Raw genomic sequence first — 20,963 nt, forward strand, 5'->3', positions numbered from 1 at the left:
TTGGAGGAGGACAAGCACAGAGACACATGATATTCATATCGTCAGATCTTTTTAGAGGCTATATCAACAGCTGACAAACTTTATTTCATGAATACCAAGTCAATTCTGCGTCGCATATTTATATTTTGAGAAACAATCTCAGTCACTACCCAAGCTAACCTTGACAGGATGAGAAAAATGAGTTCTATTTTACAGACAGAAGGACTCCTGTTTAGTTCTAGAATTTTCCATTCCGTGTTATTTATAGGAATAAGCAGGAGCACACACCTGGGGTCCTGAGAATGGGTGACTCAGTGCTGCAAAGGGAAAACTTCTTACTAAATCACAATTCTATTAATGTGCAGATGATTGATTAAAAATAGTTAAATGACCCATTTTAATGACCATTTGCTTTTTCGGGAGTGGGAGTAGGGGAAAACAAGAACACTTATGAAACAGATAATATCAGAAAAATCACAAACAGTAAAAAATTAACAATATAAATAAACTCAAAGAATACAATAATATGTAATCTTCAGCTTCGCAGACAGACTTTAATCTACCTTCTATATTTTAACAACAAATTCTGGATGTTTCTTCTTAGAGGTGTACAAATGTTGCATATTTTCGTGATTGGTATTTCATAAGATAATAATGAATCAAAATAATTTACACATCAATTGCTGAAAACAGCTAAGAATCTCATTGCTTGATTACCAGTGGGTGGGGTAAATTCTTCTTTGGATTGTTATATTGATACTTAGAATTATATATATAATCCCTTGTAGTGCAGGTTTCAACATAGTAGAATGTATGGTTCTTGAAATTAAGAGCAGAGACTCATGACCCCAAACAGGGAACAAAAAACCCTTAGGAGGATATATACCACTGCATGAATATTTAAAAACAATTTCAAACTTTAAATATAAACCTGCATAGAATCGAGAGGGAAATTAAATAAGCGACATATTGTGGAGAACAGTGCTTTGCCAAAGTCCTTCACTGTGTACAGTTCAGTGGCCCAGAGCGTCGGGCTTTTCCCACACCGAGCCTCTGGGGGAACCCCGGCTGAGCGGCTAAATGATGCAGCGGTGCATCGTAAATCACCGAGGGGTGCTCCCGCAGCGAAACGCTGCCTCAGCGAAGCGCTGCCTCAGTACGAACTGGCTGGCGGTGCACTGCACGTGAAAGGGGCCTTCATAATGACAGCGGACCCCTTTCGGGAACGGCCAGGCCGTCTGAAGCACGGTACAGTCCAAGGCCACATTCTGCAGGGTCATGCTTTTTGACTCTGACTACTGCGCCACGCGGTGGATACACAGAGGGAGCCAACTGCCGCGGCTACAGAGCGAGGGGAGTAGATCCTCTCCTCAAAGATGATTTACGCAGACGTAGCGCACAGCCAAAAACCCCCGCCCAGCGTGCGCTGGCCTTTGAGGTCGTCCCTTTAGAAATGAGTTCCTCTTCTGGAACATTCTGAGAGTTTTGTTAAATGCACGCTAAGCTTGGCCCTGCAATTTCCTACACTTAATAATGATTGGAAGCCTCCCAAAAACTCTTCTGAGCTGCAGATGGCACAAACAGGCTGCCCCGTACAGATGCCGTTGCAAAGCAGGATCGATACAGCGCACTCACGTTTAAGGGCTAATCTAGGACCATAATGTATTGTCAACAAAAGTCATAGCACCTCCCCTCTCAAACCTAAGAAAAGTGGTCCATTCTACAGAAGGAGCTCTTAGAGACCATTCAACTTACCATCGCTGAGTGGAAATCCATTTCCAGAAAAAGCTGCTATTTACTGCTTTTACGGGGTTTCAAGACCGACGTGAAAACATATGAAACATGAGGATGCTGTCGAGCGCCAATAATTCTTTCAGAAAATGGATTGTATCCTGTGGGCAAATCCTGCGTTCTGGTGTCCAAAAATGGCAACCTGTTACTGTGCCACTGCAGAGGCGTAGGCAAACTATTGTATTTTACATCCGTTTTTCCAGTTCTGGCAAAGCACAGTCAGTTTTTGAAAAACTTGGCACATTGTTATAGGTATGTTCCAAATGGCGAATTAGATTTTTGCACTGATTGGCCACTTGATGTCACTATACCAGTTAATTAACAAAAAATATGATCATATGATCATATCTTTAAATGATCATAGCTCATGCCTAGTTCAATGAGGGGACATTAATAGATCCCCCTCTTCGCAAAAAAACTAATTTGGCTCAAGGACCCATTGACCACATTCAATTTTTTTCCATTTAGAATTTTTTAATTCTGTGTCTTCCTAGGAGGTTTGTCTAATTTGCATTACTAAGATGCAATCTCAGTCTGGTTAAGATAAAAAGAAACACAAAAGCACAGATACTTTCAAGAACTGGCAAATGTTAACCGTTTCCAGCAAAAGCATTTACTGATCCATTATTTACAATACTGTCAAACATCACAATTACTAAACATAGCAGAACTACACATAGTACAATGTTCAATGTTAAAGAGTACACATGATTCCCTATTGGACTCATATGTACTCTGTTAGACTTTAACTCTAACAGAGTTAAATTAACACTGGTTATTTAACTGTGCAATACAATACAACAGAACAGAAAAATGTCACACATTTTCCTTATTGATAACTGTGAAACAAAACTAATTTATCAGTGAGATTCCTCACTAATATATTTGGGTGACACTGGGGTTATGCGTCTATACTTGTGGACAAGTGAAATAAAGAAAGAAACCAAGGAAAAAGCATTTACCTTCCCAATGGTCAAGACGTCATCTTTTCCGTACCAGTCAGCTTCATACACCTCATGCAGGGACTCGGTTAGGTTCATGGAGGCTTGCTGCATTCCTAGAGAACAAGCACACGGATAGCCTTGGTCCATGCAAATGCTTTACCTTTCAGTTTGATCCTTTACTTCACAGAACACAGATTTCACTCACGATCAAGAGCAGTTTTCTTTCGGCCATTGGTTTTGTCTGCACTGATGCACCCAGTCGCAAACAGGAAACAACTAGCGATCGTGAACAGGACAACTTTGCTGGCAAATCTGGTGTGGTCCAGGCGGCTGTTAAAACAAGTTATGCACTCCACGTATGTAGCAAGCCTTATAGGAAGACTAGCTGCTAAGGAACTTTCTCTGGGTTTCAATGAAAATAATCTCCACAAACCAACTGGATGCATTTTCCCAAAGGAAAAACAGAATGAATAGATAAAATCCCAATTTTCAAAATGGCCGGTGCAGTGTAAGTCTAAATAACACAATGCATTTGGGGGTCATGCTTAAATTACAATGAAGACTCAGGTGTGTCTCAGTTCCAAGAACACTTCCCAAGATAGGTCACCCACCAAATATAACCTCACTATGACAACCGTCTAGTTCCTGCACAACCTTTTAACCCATTGAACAGTAGGTTTTTTGGAATGTTTTAAAAGTCAGTGGCTGTGTTAAAAACTGTATACTTGTGGTTTGTCCCGACTTCGCTCTACATAGAACACATGTATACAGTTTGAAGCACAGCCAGTTTTCCATTAGTGAAGTTGCTACATCACATTAGTATGTTCAGTTAAGAACATTCTAATCGCATATTTGTGATCTTACACCTTATAGAGTTAAAGCCAATGGAACTCGCAGTCAGTCTGAGCCAGTTCATTGGGCAGAGCGATGGGAGCAGTCCAGAGGCTGCAGCTGTGCATGGAACGGATCTGGCCGTTCAGCCCTGGCCCAGCTGCCCTTTTCAAAGCCGGCTCTCAGTGACAGGGTAATTACGTCCCTGTGAGCTGGGGCAGGAGCGAGACTGACAAGAGCTGTCACCAAAACCCCAACACCCGAGGCCATCCATGCCGTCGCGCCGCGAGAGGGACGCTCGGGGACAAAGACGCAAGCTTTCAGATAAAAACACGGGGGAGCACAGATGTTAACCATCTGGAACGTGGGTGGCGATCTTGGGCGGAAGGGTCTCTGGTGTTAGGGGTGGGTATTTGGGGATGGAAGTTACATGTAAGTCGATTTTTAGCAAAAAAAGACTCTTTTGTATGAATGAAACATATACAAAGTTCAAAATATCGATATCCGCTTCAGCAAGCATACACTTTTCTGAGGACTCGCATACGGCAACAACTATAATGGATATTAATTATGTTCTTGCAGAGAAACAGCTATGGTACAGCTCCAACTGAGCCAGCTCAGGGCTATTTCTACAACTGCCACAGTAATACTTCTATTTCTTGAGCCGAAGCGGTCATGCGAATACTTGCTTATTGATTTATTGATCAATGAATGAATACTTAAGTGACATGTTATTAATTTGCCTCTCTGTTTTTGTTGGGATCTGCACTCTACACAGAGACCAAGCTACATTTTACTTTACCTAACCACATTTACATAAGAAGCGCATAATTGCCAAGTCAGACTGTGCAATTACCTTTGCGTCGCGTTGAGCGGCGATGCAGCCAAGCTAATGCAATCGCTCGTGCGCGGAATAAAACATCGCCGTCGATTAAAAAATCCTTAAGATGATGTCAAGTGCTCAGCGGGAGCTTTACCAGGACTGCAGCTCCTGCAAATAAACCTTCGGCTGTATTTACTTACTTACACATTAGCCGCTAATGAAGAGATTGCGTAATGAAGCAGTCGTGATGTCGCCTGTTGGGAATGCCCTTCGCCCGGGAATTCCACGGGCAGCGGCGCCCTACATTGCTGAGCCGTTTTGCTGACTGTGGGTATTCCTCTGCTTTATGAATGTAGGCGGGGACTCCTGCCAAAGGAGTAGATGTATGCCGCCGAGATAGCGGAAAATAATGCACTTCAGCATTTAAACTCAATGCTGCTGTTTTGGAGCGCAGAGAACCGGGTGTCTCGGACAGTTGTTCGAAATGTCTGAAAAGAAGACAACTCCGCTCTTGTGGTCCACTCACAATGCATTTAAATTACCCACATATCTTTATATATTGTAGCTACAGCGGCTGGTGATATGGAATTCTCTGTTCCTGTCAATAGCAGTTACCTTTTTAATATTATTAATCGACATACACCAGCATTCAATCTTTTAATAATGAATTTTCTAATGCAATGAACATCTTTGGGCAATGACACCATTGAAACAAAAACCTAAGCACAGTGCATTGACAGCAACGTGGAAGAGTTTTAGCAGTGTCCATTATCCTGGTAGATCCATTATCTTGGCAAAGAGAGCCAGCCGCATCCCTCTGGCTCTTTAAAGATCAGCACGGTCTCCTTCAGCCTCTGATGTAAAATTACACTGGCAGTAAAAGGCTCTGAAATAAATTAGGTTTAAAAATTTAATCAGGTCCTCGGCATCCTGCTGCAGTGCAGACACAGCGGAGGGAGGCGGCGTCTTTGAACGTCTCTCCAGGTGGACGTCGGGCCCGTGTGCACCGAGGCAGCCCACTGTGTACACATGTTTTTGGGCGAGTGACAGATTTGAGCGTGTGCAGATTAGAGAAACGGCGTGTATTGGATGTGTGACCGTGTGGTTTTTAATTTTTGCGTACTTAACTGGGAAGTGTGTGTGCATGTGCACACGTGTGTGTGTGTGTCTTTCAGTCGAATTTAATGAAGAGTACCTGAATGTGCTCTTGTCTTTTTATAATGCATCGTAGGCGAGAACAGCTAGAGTGTTGCCTTCTCTTTAATTAATTTAAGAACATCTTAGTGTGTGTGTATATGTGCCCATCTGTGTTCATGCATGTGTGTGTGTATCTGTCTTTCTGCCCACTTTAATGAAGAACAGCTGTTCCTTTAATGAATTTAAGAACATTTTAGTGTGTGCGTATACGTGCCTGCCTGCCTGTCTGTGTGCACACTTGAGCTTGTGTTTGCTTGCATATTCTGCACATTGTGTTTGCTTGCAGTGTCTGTTTGCGTCCATGCTCACCTTTAACTGCTGCCAGATAAGCTTTCATTTCCCTCTGTAGTCGGGTTCCCTCCACCTGTTCCAGAGAGAGGAGAGGGGTAAGGATTAGGTACGGATTAGGATTGGGCACTGTCACCTCACAGCAAGAAGGTCCTGGGCTAATATCCCAGTTAGGGGCCTTTCTGTGTGGAGTCTGCATGTGCTCCCCGTGCCCATGTGGGTTTCCTCTGGGTACTCTGGTTTCCTCCCACAGTCCAAAGGCATGCAGATTGGCTAATTGGGTGGGGGGGGGGGGGTGCACACACAGGGCGTTGCTGCAAAAGAGGCTAATAATCAAATAAATGGGATTTGAGTCTCGATATAGCAGCTGAATACTCAATTACTCTCCTGAAGTAAGGCAGAATTAAAGATGTGAAATACCTTCAAAAAACCAGAAAAAAAAAACTCTAATAAGAGTTCCCCATTGAAACATATCCAAATACTGCTCTTCCAGATTCTTCACCAGGGATTTACTCTGAGAGAAAATTTGTGCTTCACAGAGATATTTCAAAGCTTGCTTGGTCTCACTGCACCAAAACCGAGCTTTATAAATTACCTTTGTATTAATAGCAACCTGTTCAGTGACATGGTCCACGAAGTATAAAAAGGATTATTTTACTTGCATTCAATTCCAAGCTATTTGAACAGGGAGTAATGCTTGGACATAGGCCTTCGTAGCACATCAAAGCGAGGCCTATTTCAAGACCAAAATGAATTCCCGATGCTCAGATGCAAGTGATCCAGCATGTAAACCAGCACCTGACTCTGATCCTTCAAAGCAAAATAACACATTTTCATTCCTGACATGAAAAAAGATTGACATTACAACAAAAGCAAAGCGAGCAAAAAACGTCAAGCGCAGATTAGTGCTTCTTCAATGAAACCAACAAAGCCAAACACATTTGCAAGAAAAAAACTCAGAGCGTGAACACCAAGGTTTCTCAGTAGTGGCTCATTTGTATTGATCTTCTGTATTTCGGACAGTTCGTATTGATCTTGCCCCTGTGATCGCGAAGTAATGAAATACTTCATTTAAAACCCAAACGACCGACTTAAATGTCAGGCTTCCAGATGAAATGCTTGTTTTCTCTGATCTACTTTAAACTGGGATTCTTGAGGTCTGCCTAATGAAATATAACATTTAAATATAGCATTTAATTAACATTTTAAACATTATTTTTGGTTGAAATATTTGGATTGACCATTCATGGTAAGAGCAGGGAATGCTTTTCAATGGATAGCTCATCTGAAAAGTGACGTGAGATAAGGACTTGGTTGTGGTAGCAACATGCCACAAAGACTTATGCATGGGCCCCATTGTATTCAAATAGAACAGGGACATGCTTAGCAGTAATGTCTTTCTTGTTAATAAATGTTCTCATTTATTAATCTTATTTCATCTCCTGCCTGATCGGTTTGCTTAGTGCAACAATGGATAGCCTTCCCACCATGATCCAACTGGTAGCTGCAGATAAGATTAAAGGAGATTCCTTGTCATTGTCAGCAGTACGGTATGAGCAACAGTGGATCACTGCTGCCCAAGGTACTGAAATAAAACAGCACTGCAATGGCTCATGTTTCAGCTAAAGCCTCCAGCCCACAGAACAATGCAAAAAGGTTCAAAATCTTGGTGTGAAATACGTAATTTAAGGTTTGATTTCAATTTCTATTTAGCTGTCTGCCCAATTAGTGATTACATTTATCGCCACAATATCTTCAGCATTTATGAATACAAAGCTGGAATCATTATACTGCAGTTAATTGGTTCCTTATTCGAAACACTTTTAAGTGATCACATGACACAGTCAATAACGGTTCACAGGAGGAATTAGGACCCAGGCACAGAGACCAATTACGAAGGCAGAGATCGGGGAACACAATTAGTTTTTCTACCGGGCAATACAAAACAAGAAACAAGGTAAGTATAAACAAGACACAAGGGACTAGCAGGAACAACATGCAGGAAACACAAAGGCCAAGCAAAGAACTGAGGGCAAACCAGGAGCTTAAATACACAGTGGAACCCCTGTAGACAATGACCTAAACAAGCAAACATGTTTGGAATCTGGGGAAATCAATAATGTAATTACGACAACTATTAGTAGATGCAGGACATGAAACACAAGGGGAAACAAAGGAATGAGGTAAGAACAAAAACAGGGAATTCAATGATCTGGAGCCACAGCTGTGACAATAATAGTGAATTTTAAAAATTTATTTAATATTGTAAACGTAATATTTATAATAAAAGTAATAATTAATATTTATTTATGATTTTAATTCATTATTTCTATGCTTGCCTCCTTTCCTCTCACCTACAATAACCAGAGACTGATGTATTTTGTGGAAACAAGAACCCGACCTCAGCAGAAGCCAGCAGGATTTTTTCATAGTCTCATACACCATATTATTATATATATGAAATTACTCTCTCTGTCCCCAGGGAGGAGTGAATCATATGACCTCACATGATTAATGTGACACTGAAAATCCCCTCTTTAAAGATTCAAGCTTGGCCATCAAACTGCCATGAGTAAGGAGCTGCAGAATTTGATCTTTCCCATTTGGACTGCATTTATACATATTTTTCACTTCCATTGAAAAATTCCAACATAGCACACCTTCAGTCCAACTGCAGTGCATATGATCTATCAATACACCACATATAAAATGGTAACAAATTATAGAGGATATTCTAGACTGGATCTTCATAGAATGCAATAATTATTAACATTTTATTCCAGTTAATGGACAAAAATACTAGAGATGCACCTTCCTCTAATGCAAATAGAGAGAGTCTTTGTTTCCCAGCTTGAACACATTAGATTTTATTCATTTGTAATTTTTTTTACATGGTCAAGGATGATCCCTGTTAAAATATGTCCACATAAAGGGCTTGCCTGAACCTGTTAAATTAAATTGCCCCTAAATATGAGTGTGTGAGTAAATGCCCTGTGATGGACTGGTGACCTGTGCAGGGTGTATTCCTGCCTCTTGCCCAATGCATTCTGGGATAGGCTCCTGTACCCCCTGTGACCCTAACCAGGATATGTGGGCTAGATAATGGATGGATGGATGGATGGGTCAGGATCGGAATGATACTCGGTGTCAGACGACACTCAAAGTTCTGTACTCGGTATTGGGGCATCCCTAAAAATTACACACTTTGTTATGCTGCTGCTTAGAAGAATAATAAGATGATGATGAAGAAGAAGAGGAAGAAATAGGGGAAGAAGATAATGATGATGACAATGAAAATGATGATGATGGATTGTTGTTGGTTTTTGTGGTTGATATGGACCAGTGTATGTTTTTGACTTGCTGTGCAACTGGCTTTTGCCATCTGTCTTCATCCTAACACACCGACACACACACACACAGCGAGCACACATTATCTGGGAGTGTGCCTTATTCACAAGGGCCAAATCTAATGAAAATAGCCCCCTCGAGGTACTAGTGGAGCTAATCATAAAATCAGCAGCAACAATCCGCAGTTTTCACCCAGAAGTCAACAGTGTCAGCGAGAAAGAAAGAGGCAAGAGAAGCTAAAGCTTAGTGTGATGCTATACAGGATTGAGTGCCAATCATTCAGACTCCAGAAAAGGTTGGACTCTGATTTTCTTGTAGGAATTACAGATACATGAGCTGTGGTGCAGTGGATAGTGCAGAGTTTTTCCTGGTTTTGACTTCTGCAAGAATTTCTACAATTTAAACATAGATAAGGCTTCTGAATCGATAGATGTTTATGCCTACTAAATATCCCAGTAGATATTACAATATCTGTTCTTGCCTATTAGTCATGTATGAACGAGTATCAGTGGGTAAGAGTAGACAATAATAAAAACACAAAACAGGTTCTTTGCGTCACTGCTCTCCATCTTCACTTCACAAGTAAGATAAAAGCTAAATATCGTCTTTCTCTCTAATAACTCTGATCAAAGGCAATCACTTTTTCTTTCATTGCCTCTTCAGTATTGTCTCAGCAGTAATGTAATAAAATATAAAGCATTCTCTGATGGCCGCAAAATACAAAATCGTCCCTTATTTGAACAGTAGAGTAGGCGCTCCGTATATAATTCATGACTACAGGACGCTATGTCTACACTGTGTGACCACACCATTTTAAAAAGCAAGACAGAGCAAGGGAGATAAATTTGACTGAATTATGGTTTCATGCAATTTTCTTAAATAATGTAATGACAAAAATAACCAAAATCGGAGCTAATTTTATGGTATAAAAGTGAGAAGGAACATTTTATTTTCCTGATGGAATATTTAAAAAAAAATAGAATTAATGACCAGACGGTTTTTCTAAACAATGGTTCAAATCAACCAGATTTTTGCATAGCAACGATCCAAATAGAACTATCAAAGTGAGTTCTGCTTGACAACCATAAAACAACATCTTTCAATTTCTGCTGATCTAGTCGATAAAAATCAATAAAGATAAAAGTAACTAATACATGGTAATCATTGGTAATCGTTGTATAAGCAGAAAAAACCACTCCAGGCTGTCCCGTCATTGGAAATTAATTTACTTGGAGGGTGGTTAAGAACCTCGGTGCATCACCACCCCTGTCGTACATTATCTTTCAGACCTGGATCAAATACATATTTGTTTTGGATTCAAATAATTTTCTACACTTTACTGATCTTGTCTGGTGTATTGGAACCAATGAAATACTCTCAAAAGGTGCAAACCCCGCCTTCTGGCCATATTGGCAGTCTCAATTACACCAGGCAAGATCAACAAAGCACAGAAAAGTATTTGAATCCAAAACAAATACGTATTTGACCCAGGTCTGTTATTTTCCATTAACGGGACAGCTCGTTGTGGTTTATTCTTTACATATTTTGACAATGGGTTACCGCCAGACACAGGAGTAATGAATGGGTTATGAGAATATCATTTACAGTGCTGCGTCAACACAGTAACACCATTTTGACATGATCTTGAGCCGTTTCATTTTCCTTCAATATCACACACCATTTGTGAAAGTACTGTACGATAGAAATGCCATGCCTTTATCTCCTGGATGAGTCACGATTTCTTGTGGCATTGTCAGGAATGTCACCTACCCTCCCCAGATCAGATTAGATAGGACTGCTAATCGTTCTGCAGTAGGAAATCGATTTGCAAACCCTTCATCACAAGCAAGCAGACCTGCCACTCAAACCTACTCTCCACTCTCTCTTCCCTCTATAGCCAAGCTACTTTTGGCCATCTTGATATCGAATGACACTGGCCTTTCTTTGTTCAGAATACTGAAGAAAAGATGCACTGGCCATTGCTAGGTCATTTACAGAAACTTAAGGAGACAATTCACATGTTCAGCTATTTATAAATCAAGTGAGCTGTTTCATTTAATATATATAGTATATTACAGCTTCCCAACTATAGAATGACTGATTATTAAATGAAGTTTTATTAATCTATTAACTTAACAGGAGAAAATAACAGGAGAAAATTCTACCAGGTAAAATACTACTGCCATTTGTACCACCCTATTCCCAAGCATTATTTATAGATGAGCAAGGTGAGTCATTACACAGTTGCTGGTACGTGCTGATTGAGTTAGTGGCTAAGGGAGCAGTCCATGAAAGGAAATAATAGAATGAGCTTGACATTAAATGAGCATTACCTGCCAAAATCGATTAATTCTGTTAAATGGCAAATCTGAATCCTTTATTGGACAAGGGTGACAGCCATGGCTGAAAAGCCTGACATTTTCCTAGAGACGGATAGTCAATGCTGGCCACTGGCTTGTGCTCGCCTGGTGTGCCAGCATCAGAGGGGAGGATAGCACAAGGACATCCATCAAAGAGGAGGCAAAATAATATTAAATGCTATTATTTAACAATATTACTAGGTCTAGGACAGGGAAATCTAGGAAATCATTTACTGGGTCAGCTGCTTATTAACTGCAGTTTGGCCTTTATAAGATCAATTTGTGTAGGTATCTGGCATTTATAATATAATATAATTATATAATATAATTCATATAGGTATTACAGTTGCTACTATGCAAAAAAATGATATTCAACTTCTTAAATTGTAACTATAGGAAATGGTGCACATGCTTATCTAAAATTCCCATGTAAAGAAGCCAGAACCACAATGTCACCAAGCCAAAACACAATATAAATGTGAAAAAAGAACCTTTCAACTCTGAGAAAACAAATTCAAACGTGCATCTATATTTTAAGGATTGAACAATGACTCATCAAAGGTTTAAGCAGGGTAACAGAGAACTTTGAATAGAAAATCAATATAAAGGTGGGTGGTACCATTACTAATTGATGAACTCAGGAAGAATATAAATCCCTTTAGATCACGTAAGAATGCATTAAATACATGCCCTCAAATGAAACAGGGGTACATGATACAGATGTTAAAGGACAGTTTTAACCCTTTTCAGACAATACCACACTGCAGCTTGTTGACTAGAGCTACTGCCTTTATAAATGAAAATGCTGTCATTTTCAGTTATGTCTGTAATTAAATCCTTGCTTAAAGTATCCAATCTGCAATCTGCAATCTCCAAAGCCAAGACTGATTACTGCATTTACATGGAAAATGTTGCTACATGAGTGGGATATACATATACATTGCGAGTAGTGGAGTCTAAGAGGCACCTAACAGTACAAGTGTTTAACAGAGAAAATGAGGAAGAGGAAGCTTGCCACAACCTCCTGTATATAGGAAAAAACAGACAAGCTGTCAGTGAAGGGCCAGACATTATCTAGAGACTGTTCACCCAATACCAAACCAACACACCAACCTCCAGTTCCCCAGCCCCTTACATTTAGTGAAAAGAGTTTGTGTTGGGTGAGCCAGGTCTTTGAACCTGCACATTTTCGATTTGTGCTGCAGGTACTGCAGACACTGAGTCAATGAACTGCATTCTACAGAGATTTCGAATGAATTTACATGGTATAGTGATGACCATCAATCTTGAGACTTGTTGCAAACTGTGTTGGAGTAACTAATAGGATAGATGCAGTCTCAATATATGAGAAGTGACAAACGTATAGTATTTATCATAGCCAGTCAGAGATGTGTTTGAAAGGTTATTCTAACTCCTCTGAACATGGCTACAGTTGTTTGAGAAGGTGAAGAGGACACACAGACCTCAAATATACAATAATGCTGCCATCAACTTAAGCTCATGATTAAATGCAAGTTTTTTTTTTTGTTTTCTTCACAAAAAGATTTAGGGAAATTCTGAAATCACCAAGTCAACGTTAAGGACAAACTATATCCAGGCCACAATGTCCTGTCATTGGAAAATATAAACTGGGGTTAGAAAGAGATATAGAGGTTTCAGACTTTAGAACATACCTCATAGCAGACCTAGAGAAGAAATTATACCCAAACCATTGCAGAGTTTAATATATAACTGCACAGCACAAAAAAACACAGTGGGGTTTCATACTCCTTGGATAACGCTTTACAAAAACACCAGCTTTTTACTTTTTTCAGATCATAGAATGTGATTTCAGACAGCAGTTGCAAACAATATGGGCTGATTTTCATTTAACTGGTCTGCGAGATATTTTGGAGCAAGACTTAACTTAATTTTAAATGCAATACTGGATGATTCTGCCTTCTCTAAAATATCTTGCCAACAAAAAAAAAAATATTCCCAGTTAAGAGAGAGTGAAAAATATGGGCTGGTAATTCAATTCAAGAGAAATTCTATAACCACATTGTGTAGAAAAAATATTTAACAAGATCTCTGTGTGCAAATATGAAGCTTACAATCTTGGTCCTGGATGACTAAAAGTTTACTGCAATAAAGCTTCCGTGTGACTCTCTGCCAAAGCCAGATGTGGACTACACGCCCTCCGGGGGGAGACGCAGTTGGCTGTGGTTTTCATGTTCGTTAGATCCTGGCGAGCAGGGCTGGAAGATCCACCAGAGGAGAAACAGAACAGAGCTCCGTCCTCAGGCCTGTTCTCAGAGTGATGGATTCAGATAGCACCGCAGGCCTAGCATGATGCCAGGGATGACAAAATGCCACTGCGGCTGGCTGGCTGGCTTACTCAACTGTTGATGGCCCCAAAGCAACAAGTGTAGTTTTCTTCTCAACATGAAAAACAAATGCTAACCATCGATTATTACCACCAATCCCCCCGAGTCACGCCTCTTCGGAAGTCAGGGAATAAACCTGGGAGTTGACTGGCATCATACTGTATAAAAATGGCAAAAACAGATTTAATTCTCTGTCAAAATGAAAAGAAAGGTTCATTTAAATTGTGGTGGAAAATGCTGACTTATGCTGAGAAATGAATTTACAATTATCTTATGAAACAACATTTGTTTCTTCAAGGCAGTTGAAGGGGTGAAAAAACAGCAACGGCAAAAAATCAAGGACAAAACAAACAACTGTTTGAAGAATCCTGATACGGTATATATGCAGCACAACTGTTTGCTCTCTTTCACAAGCAAGCGGCATTGATAATGGAACACGATTTCAAACTTGAAGAAGTATATGCTTATTTTCTTAGGTTTATTTTTTTTAGTTTACTGGTCTCCTAGATCAGCTGAATGAGAATTTTTAAATTAAAATGGAACGCTAAAGGATTGCGCTTTGAGTTAAGCGGGACTGGTTCTAGGCACAGGCAAAAAGCTTGGTCACCTAAAGCACTGTTTGTCTGGGGGCGCCGAACGGCAGGACGTGTTGCGTCCGTGATGTCTGGCGGTACGAGAATCATCCCCCGCCATCCCTCCTCCCGCCCTGGTCTGCAATTTATAATAATAATAATACATTAATAATGCATTTTATTTAAAAATAATATTATTATAGGACATACAATATTATATAAAATACATGTTTAAAGCTAAGAGTATGGTAGGTCAGCATTTGTTTGTCCTATGGATAACCAATCATCAAAAAGGACAAAGACCTAGTCAGCTGGATGCGACTTTACCAGCCAAAGGTTCATAATCACGTTTGCCCTCAGACACTCCATTTGGAAAACCACAACAGGAAGTCCAGGTATTTGGTTTTATGTTGCATAAAGTGATTAAAAATGTATAATAGCTATACTCAACAAGGATTTCAGGATTACACCATCGGCTGCATATGATGATCTCCTTCTACGTAAGTAATTTATGATGTAATTTATGATGTTTTTTTCATGTACACATATATTACATATAGATTTGTTTCATTAGCTATGGCTATACAGTAGCTATACATCATAATCAAGCTAACCGGGAATTTTCACCATAATGGATTCAGCTGTATTCAGCATTGTTAGGGAATTTGCTCTATTTACACACTATCTACATATCCCTGGAGTCACTAGTCACTGCCAGCCAGCACTAGTCACTGCCAGCTTGTTTTTCTTTTTACCCTCAATGTGAACAATGATAGCTATGCATAGATAGGTATTTATTGTGAATTTCTGGAGTGACAAATAGGGATGGGAAATTTTGGACTGTGAATAAACATTAAGGTGAAACATCACCATTCCTTTGGCATTTATTAAATAACTTTAAGAGATACCAAAAATGACGGTGGTTGAGGGGTGCATTCCATTAACTGTATAATTTTTTAAATGTTAAAGTAATGACAAACCATGACCACATGAGAATGCAGAGCACACCACATTAAAGTAATTAGCTGCATGTACATTAAGACACATTAAGTCACCATATAGATTAAGGCTGCAATTTAAGCAGCTAATTTACATTTATGTGCTGCCATAGGGCCCTGCAGATGAAAGGCTCACCTAGAGGGACATAGCATACTGCAGCTGAATGCCAAGGTGTGGCTGTGTGCATTCTCACATGGTCTGCAAAGCTTGACTTCTTATAGTATTTACAGTATGTAGCTAATAACTTAATGCAAATAGCAGCGACAACAAACAAGAGAGAGTGCAAGATACAGTATATGATATCAGAAGCAGTGCCATAATCTTTTCATCTCCCTTTTATCACCCCATGAACACACACTATGCTTTCTATTTTAAAAGCTGGCACGAAATGGTGAAGCTCACTTGGTTACAGATGTTGCAAGAATGAAAAGCAGGGACGTGACAAATGGGATGGCAGGCAAATGCAAATTCACAGAAAACAAGAATCGATGCTTCTGAAGTTTCCCAAACACAAATTACCTGCAGTTGAATGTAATCAGCGATCAGTAGTCATAACATGTAAAGCTTCTGCGACATTTTCAATCACACTGTCACTGAAGCAACATGGAGGAAACATAAAGGAATGCATAGAAGTGCATAAATCTACAGTCATGACCTTTTATAAATTGCATCACTGGAACAATTAGATTGAACATCCAGCCTTCAGATTCAAATTGAGACACATGGTAGACTTTCTAGGCATGGCACTCCCCGTGCATAAACCCACATTAATCAGGATTAAGAAAGAGCAATTGGAGAGAGGGGGATTATGCTTTTTTCTCATTTAAAGCATGTGCTGTCTAAAGAGAAACCCTCTAGGATCACTGTCTCATGTGAAGGCAACCTCAGTACGAGTGACTGAGGGTATAAGAAGCTGACTGCATGACTACTCGTAATCATGCTAGATGCCTGTAATAAGATTCAGCTGTCATTGTGGGATGATATTATACGTAGAACATGGCATGAGAAATATTCAAAGGGCAATGTACCAATAGCCTACATACAACACACACACACACACACGCTACATGCAATTTTTTTAACTGTTTAATTTGACATGCATGCTAATGGTACACTGGCCATTGAATACTTAACACTGCACAGAATATAAAATATTTAAACCAAAATTGCATTAAAACTAAGCTCAGTTGGATATACACAAGGAAGGTGTAAGCAAAAGTATTGGGTTTTTGTGTAATAGAGACATACAATTTATTCACATTTTTGTTTAGACTACCAGTGGGGAAAAAAAACATGGGCTCAGATCAATACTTTTGGAAGACATATTGCAGTGGGACGCGCTAGTTCTCCACAGCTGGCCCCTCTCCCTCCTTTCCCTCTCCATCGCTCCGCTCCCTGTAGCGCCGTGCCAGGTGATTAACCCCCCGCCACTCCGGGGTTCCTCTCAGTCCCCGCCTCCGGCCTCCAACCCCATGGCGACGCAGACCCCGTCTGCCAGCTCTCATTTCCTGCTGCAGCTGGTCTGCTTCCCCGGCCTACCCTGCACGCTCGTGGACGAGCCTCGAGTATCGCCCGGACCGCGCCGTTCCGTGCAGGCGGGTCCAGGAACGGCACCTGGGATAATCGCGGGCCGGAGCGAGCCTCTGCCTGCCAGAGCGGCTCCGTTCAGTAGGAAGGCTCGTGAGCCAGATCCTGGAAAAACCTACACCCGTCAGACACAGCCAAAATCGGAAAAGAAAGGTTTGTTGTAACAACGGCGGTCACCCCAGCAGATAAGTGCTTTTCCTTTATTTACGCTCACATCTTTTGATATTGCAGGGATCAGAGCCATCGAGAAGGGCTGCTTTGTCAGGAAGAGTATTGCTGCTAGAAATTCAGAATCCCAAAAGACCTCAGTCTTTTGGTGAAGTGGACTTGGCACTGTGTTGTAGGAGTGGCAGACCATGGTTTGGTTACCATGACTGGCACTTTTGCTCTTCACCTGCTCAACCCCACCCACACGTCTACCCAACCAAACTCACAAGCATATAAAAACAAATTATTCACCTATAGGACCTACTAAGTGTACAGAGGCATTGTCTCTGCAGTTGTACTGCTTTTGGCCTCTTCATACCAGTAATCTGGTTCAGGGCTGAAAATAAATGAAATTCTTCCCAGGATGAGACTGTGTCTATCTAAATCTGTTCACCCCGCAGGTCATCTGGGCTTTCATCCATTATGTCAACCAAAAGGCTTAGCTCACTCACCCGCTCCAGAATGGAGGCTCCCCCCACTGCTGCTAAGGCAAACTTTTTATGGCTAGACTCATCCTCTGACCCACACAAACTGTGCCGTGCTTGTGCCTCACTCCTCCCATGGCTTGTCTTACCACTGCCATGATGATGACACACCGCCTTTTCACTCCTTCCCTCCCTTCGATACACACTGGTCTCAGCACTCATCTGACCTTGCCTGTAAGACATCTTAAGCTGGATGACAAACCATCGCCTGAAGCTCAGGCTAGGCTAAAACTGAGATGCTATACTTTTCTGTCAAGCCCACCCACCCTCCCCCCCACATCTCCTTTGACTCACCCTGAACTGCACCATAATGCCAACCTCTTCATCTCGTTTTAATCTCGGAATATTACCGGACGACAAACGATCCCTCTGAGCAAGCAACATGGCAGCTCCACGTACAAATTACCCCCGATATTCTCCATTTTGTAAATTGCTCGGAATAATGGGGTCTGATAAATAAATGTAATGCAATATCATGTGCGTGGGAGTGGAGGTCACGAAGCACATGATTCATGCTTGCAATAAGAGCAAGCGTGTGCCCGGTGGACGGTATTGCATCTTGTGTGCCTCTGCTCTTCCGAGCGTGCTGGATTTCATGCTACGGCGAGTAGTGGTAATCTCTCACTGCAGCCCCTCAACAAGACGGCCTGCCTTAAGTCTGAGTCACTTCCTCGCCCGTCCAGACATTCACCGAATAACGATTAATAAGAAAAGTGTGCCAGAACAATCACATTTAAAGACGGGCTGTGGAAAAATGTCTTTAAAAATATTATTCATGTTCAGGTTCATGTGAGGCACACAATAGTCAGATAAATAAAAAGTACAATAGTGCACAGGACTCAGAAAATTGTTCATTTTCTTATAATGTGTAATCTAGCATGAGAGAGCCGATCCAAAAAACTCATATCGGTACCTAGACAGGTATACATTATTTTCTTTGGGAGATTAACATTGGTTACATTAAACAAATTGTTCTTTCTGCATCAGCCTATGATCAAGATCTCAGCAGTACAAGTGCGTGCGCACCAATTTTAATTCTTTAGTGTCCAAGAAACAAGTTTCATACTTACAACCAACACCATTGCAAACACCACTGCCAGTTATATACAGTCATAGATTTTTCTTCCAATACATTTGAACACTGTTAAATATCTGCAGCAGAGATACCGAAATCTGGCCCTCGAGGCCAGTGGTACTGCTCGTTTTCTTCACTCCCCTCTAATTGGGCACTGATGTAAACCTGATGCACCAACTGGGTGTAATCTCTGGCCAATCGATGACATTATTGGAATATGGACTATCAGGCAGAAGGGAGAACAAGCAGTACAACTGACCTTGAAGAGCCAGAGTTGAGTGCCCCTGCTCTACAGTACAATCTGTGCCGGGGGCCACATATTTCCACACATATTAGCTCCACATCCAGTGGCCATCTTACCTCCTGTTTTTTGAAGTTCTGGATGAATCCTTCAAACTGCTCATCCTTCGTCTCGTCAGCCTTTCCCAACTTTTGCAGCACCTGGGAGACAAAATAATGATAGAAGTTACTTGTGTAAAAACTGCATTCTCTTATCAACCGCGGTCAACTCTTGAAAAAACGAACAAACGAGCATGTATCTTCACAGCATGCGGTATTAACCAGTGTCTTTCAGTTCCCAAAATGGCCGGCCCAAAGTGTAAGCAGCGTAATATAGAATTCACCCCGCACACCTGCACAGAAAAACCCATTTGTCAAATGATTAAAAGTTCCACGTACTGCAGAAGTTCGTATGACAGGAAAAGGTTATGCTGGTGTTAGCCAATGCTGACAGCTGTGTCCCAACACCTGAGCGAGTGGGTATTTAACAGGGAACTCCAATGACCTTTCCTTGCTACCTCTCTAGTATTCATCCTGAGTGTGATAAATAGGCCCTCTGCCACCCATAACAATGACTCTCTATGGCCCAAACACAAGCATGCTTATTTCCAGCCTCGTCCATCTGGCCAGTGTTGTTTTTAATGAAAAGTTAATTTGGAGCTTAGAAACTGTGTGTAAAATATTATTTAAATGGCAGATGGAGAGCAGCCAAGGGTATCTGAGGAGAATCCCTTGCTGATAAAAATGGCCTTCATTAGTCACTGTACCCTCCAGACAAGGCCTTCTGGGAGACAGAGTATATGAATGCTGTCAACTGCTGCTTAACTTAGGTAAGGTAAAGCCCATGAAGAAGCCACTTACATCCTTCCTTCCCTCTTTCCTCATTGAAATCTGTGCTGGAAACAAGCTTTGTTCAACTGAGTTCCCTCTGTTGCTTTGGATCTCAGTGTTTGAGTACACTTTTCACACTTTAATCTCATGGTAATTTGAGTGTGCAGTCATCGGGCTAAATAGAGATGGGATTAAACCAGGAACTGTAGAGTTTGACATTAAATAAACTGTGAAAACTCTGCGGTTTTATCACATGCAAATGGTTTACTTTATCACATGCAAACACACTCAAATAGCACCTGGCACTCTGCAAAAGGCTAAACAACACAGTCCATAAAGGATGCTAGGAAAAAGGGGCGTTTATCTGGACATTTTCAGTCATTTGCTCATTACAAGTAGAAGAGGAATTCATAGAGGAACACCATAAAATGACTCGAAATACCCCGAAGTACGTGTCAACCACATTACACTCTAGATCAGAATGGTTAGGTCATTATACTGCATGTGAAATTATCACATGCAGTATAATGGGCATGTATTATTGTTTTATTCGCATATGGCTATAGAGTCCTCCTCAGCCCTCAATGTTGTTGCTGTTCGTGCAGTCAGCTGGCTATTTTCACTCACTATCGCATGTGAGTGGACAAGCAGGGCACCAATCACTGATCTGTCAGGTGAATATACAATAAGATAAAACAGGTACGTCTCTTGGTACAAATCTAAAATTGTGGAGTACAGAGCCAAATCAAGAATAAATATGTCTTTGTTCCTCTCATTATTGAGCTCACTGTGTGACCAACAGGCACTGTCATGTAATTATTCTACAGTACATATTATACTCCAATAATAATGTCATGATTATCACAACTACACAACTGCAAGCCTGCCCAGTGCCAATAAGGTGATGCAATCATTAAACTTGAGCAGTCATTTGGAAACAATAACTCCAATAAAAGGTGAAAAAAAACCCATAGACAGTGTTTTTCAAAATTGGCCTTTTA

The 20,963-nt window shown here is 40.9% G+C and overlaps 1 protein-coding gene across 5 annotated transcripts in view; it reads right to left on the reverse strand.

The window, feature by feature from the left end:
* Positions 1 to 20,963, reverse strand: part of LOC118226089 (amphiphysin-like) — an 87,629-nt gene that overhangs the window by 47,661 nt on the left and 19,005 nt on the right. For all 5 annotated transcript variants that reach the window (XM_035415382.1, XM_035415381.1, XM_035415380.1 and 2 more), the window contains exons 2-4: positions 19,213 to 19,293; positions 5,875 to 5,929; positions 2,733 to 2,827 (exon numbers count right to left, since the gene is read on the reverse strand). In XM_035415382.1, the coding sequence (XP_035271273.1) occupies positions 2,733 to 2,827; positions 5,875 to 5,929; positions 19,213 to 19,293 (231 nt within the window). The remainder of the gene's footprint in view (positions 1 to 2,732; positions 2,828 to 5,874; positions 5,930 to 19,212; positions 19,294 to 20,963) is intronic.

The sequence above is a fragment of the Anguilla anguilla genome, chromosome 4 (genome assembly GCF_013347855.1).
Source record: "Anguilla anguilla isolate fAngAng1 chromosome 4, fAngAng1.pri, whole genome shotgun sequence".
Lineage (NCBI taxonomy): Eukaryota > Metazoa > Chordata > Actinopteri > Anguilliformes > Anguillidae > Anguilla > Anguilla anguilla.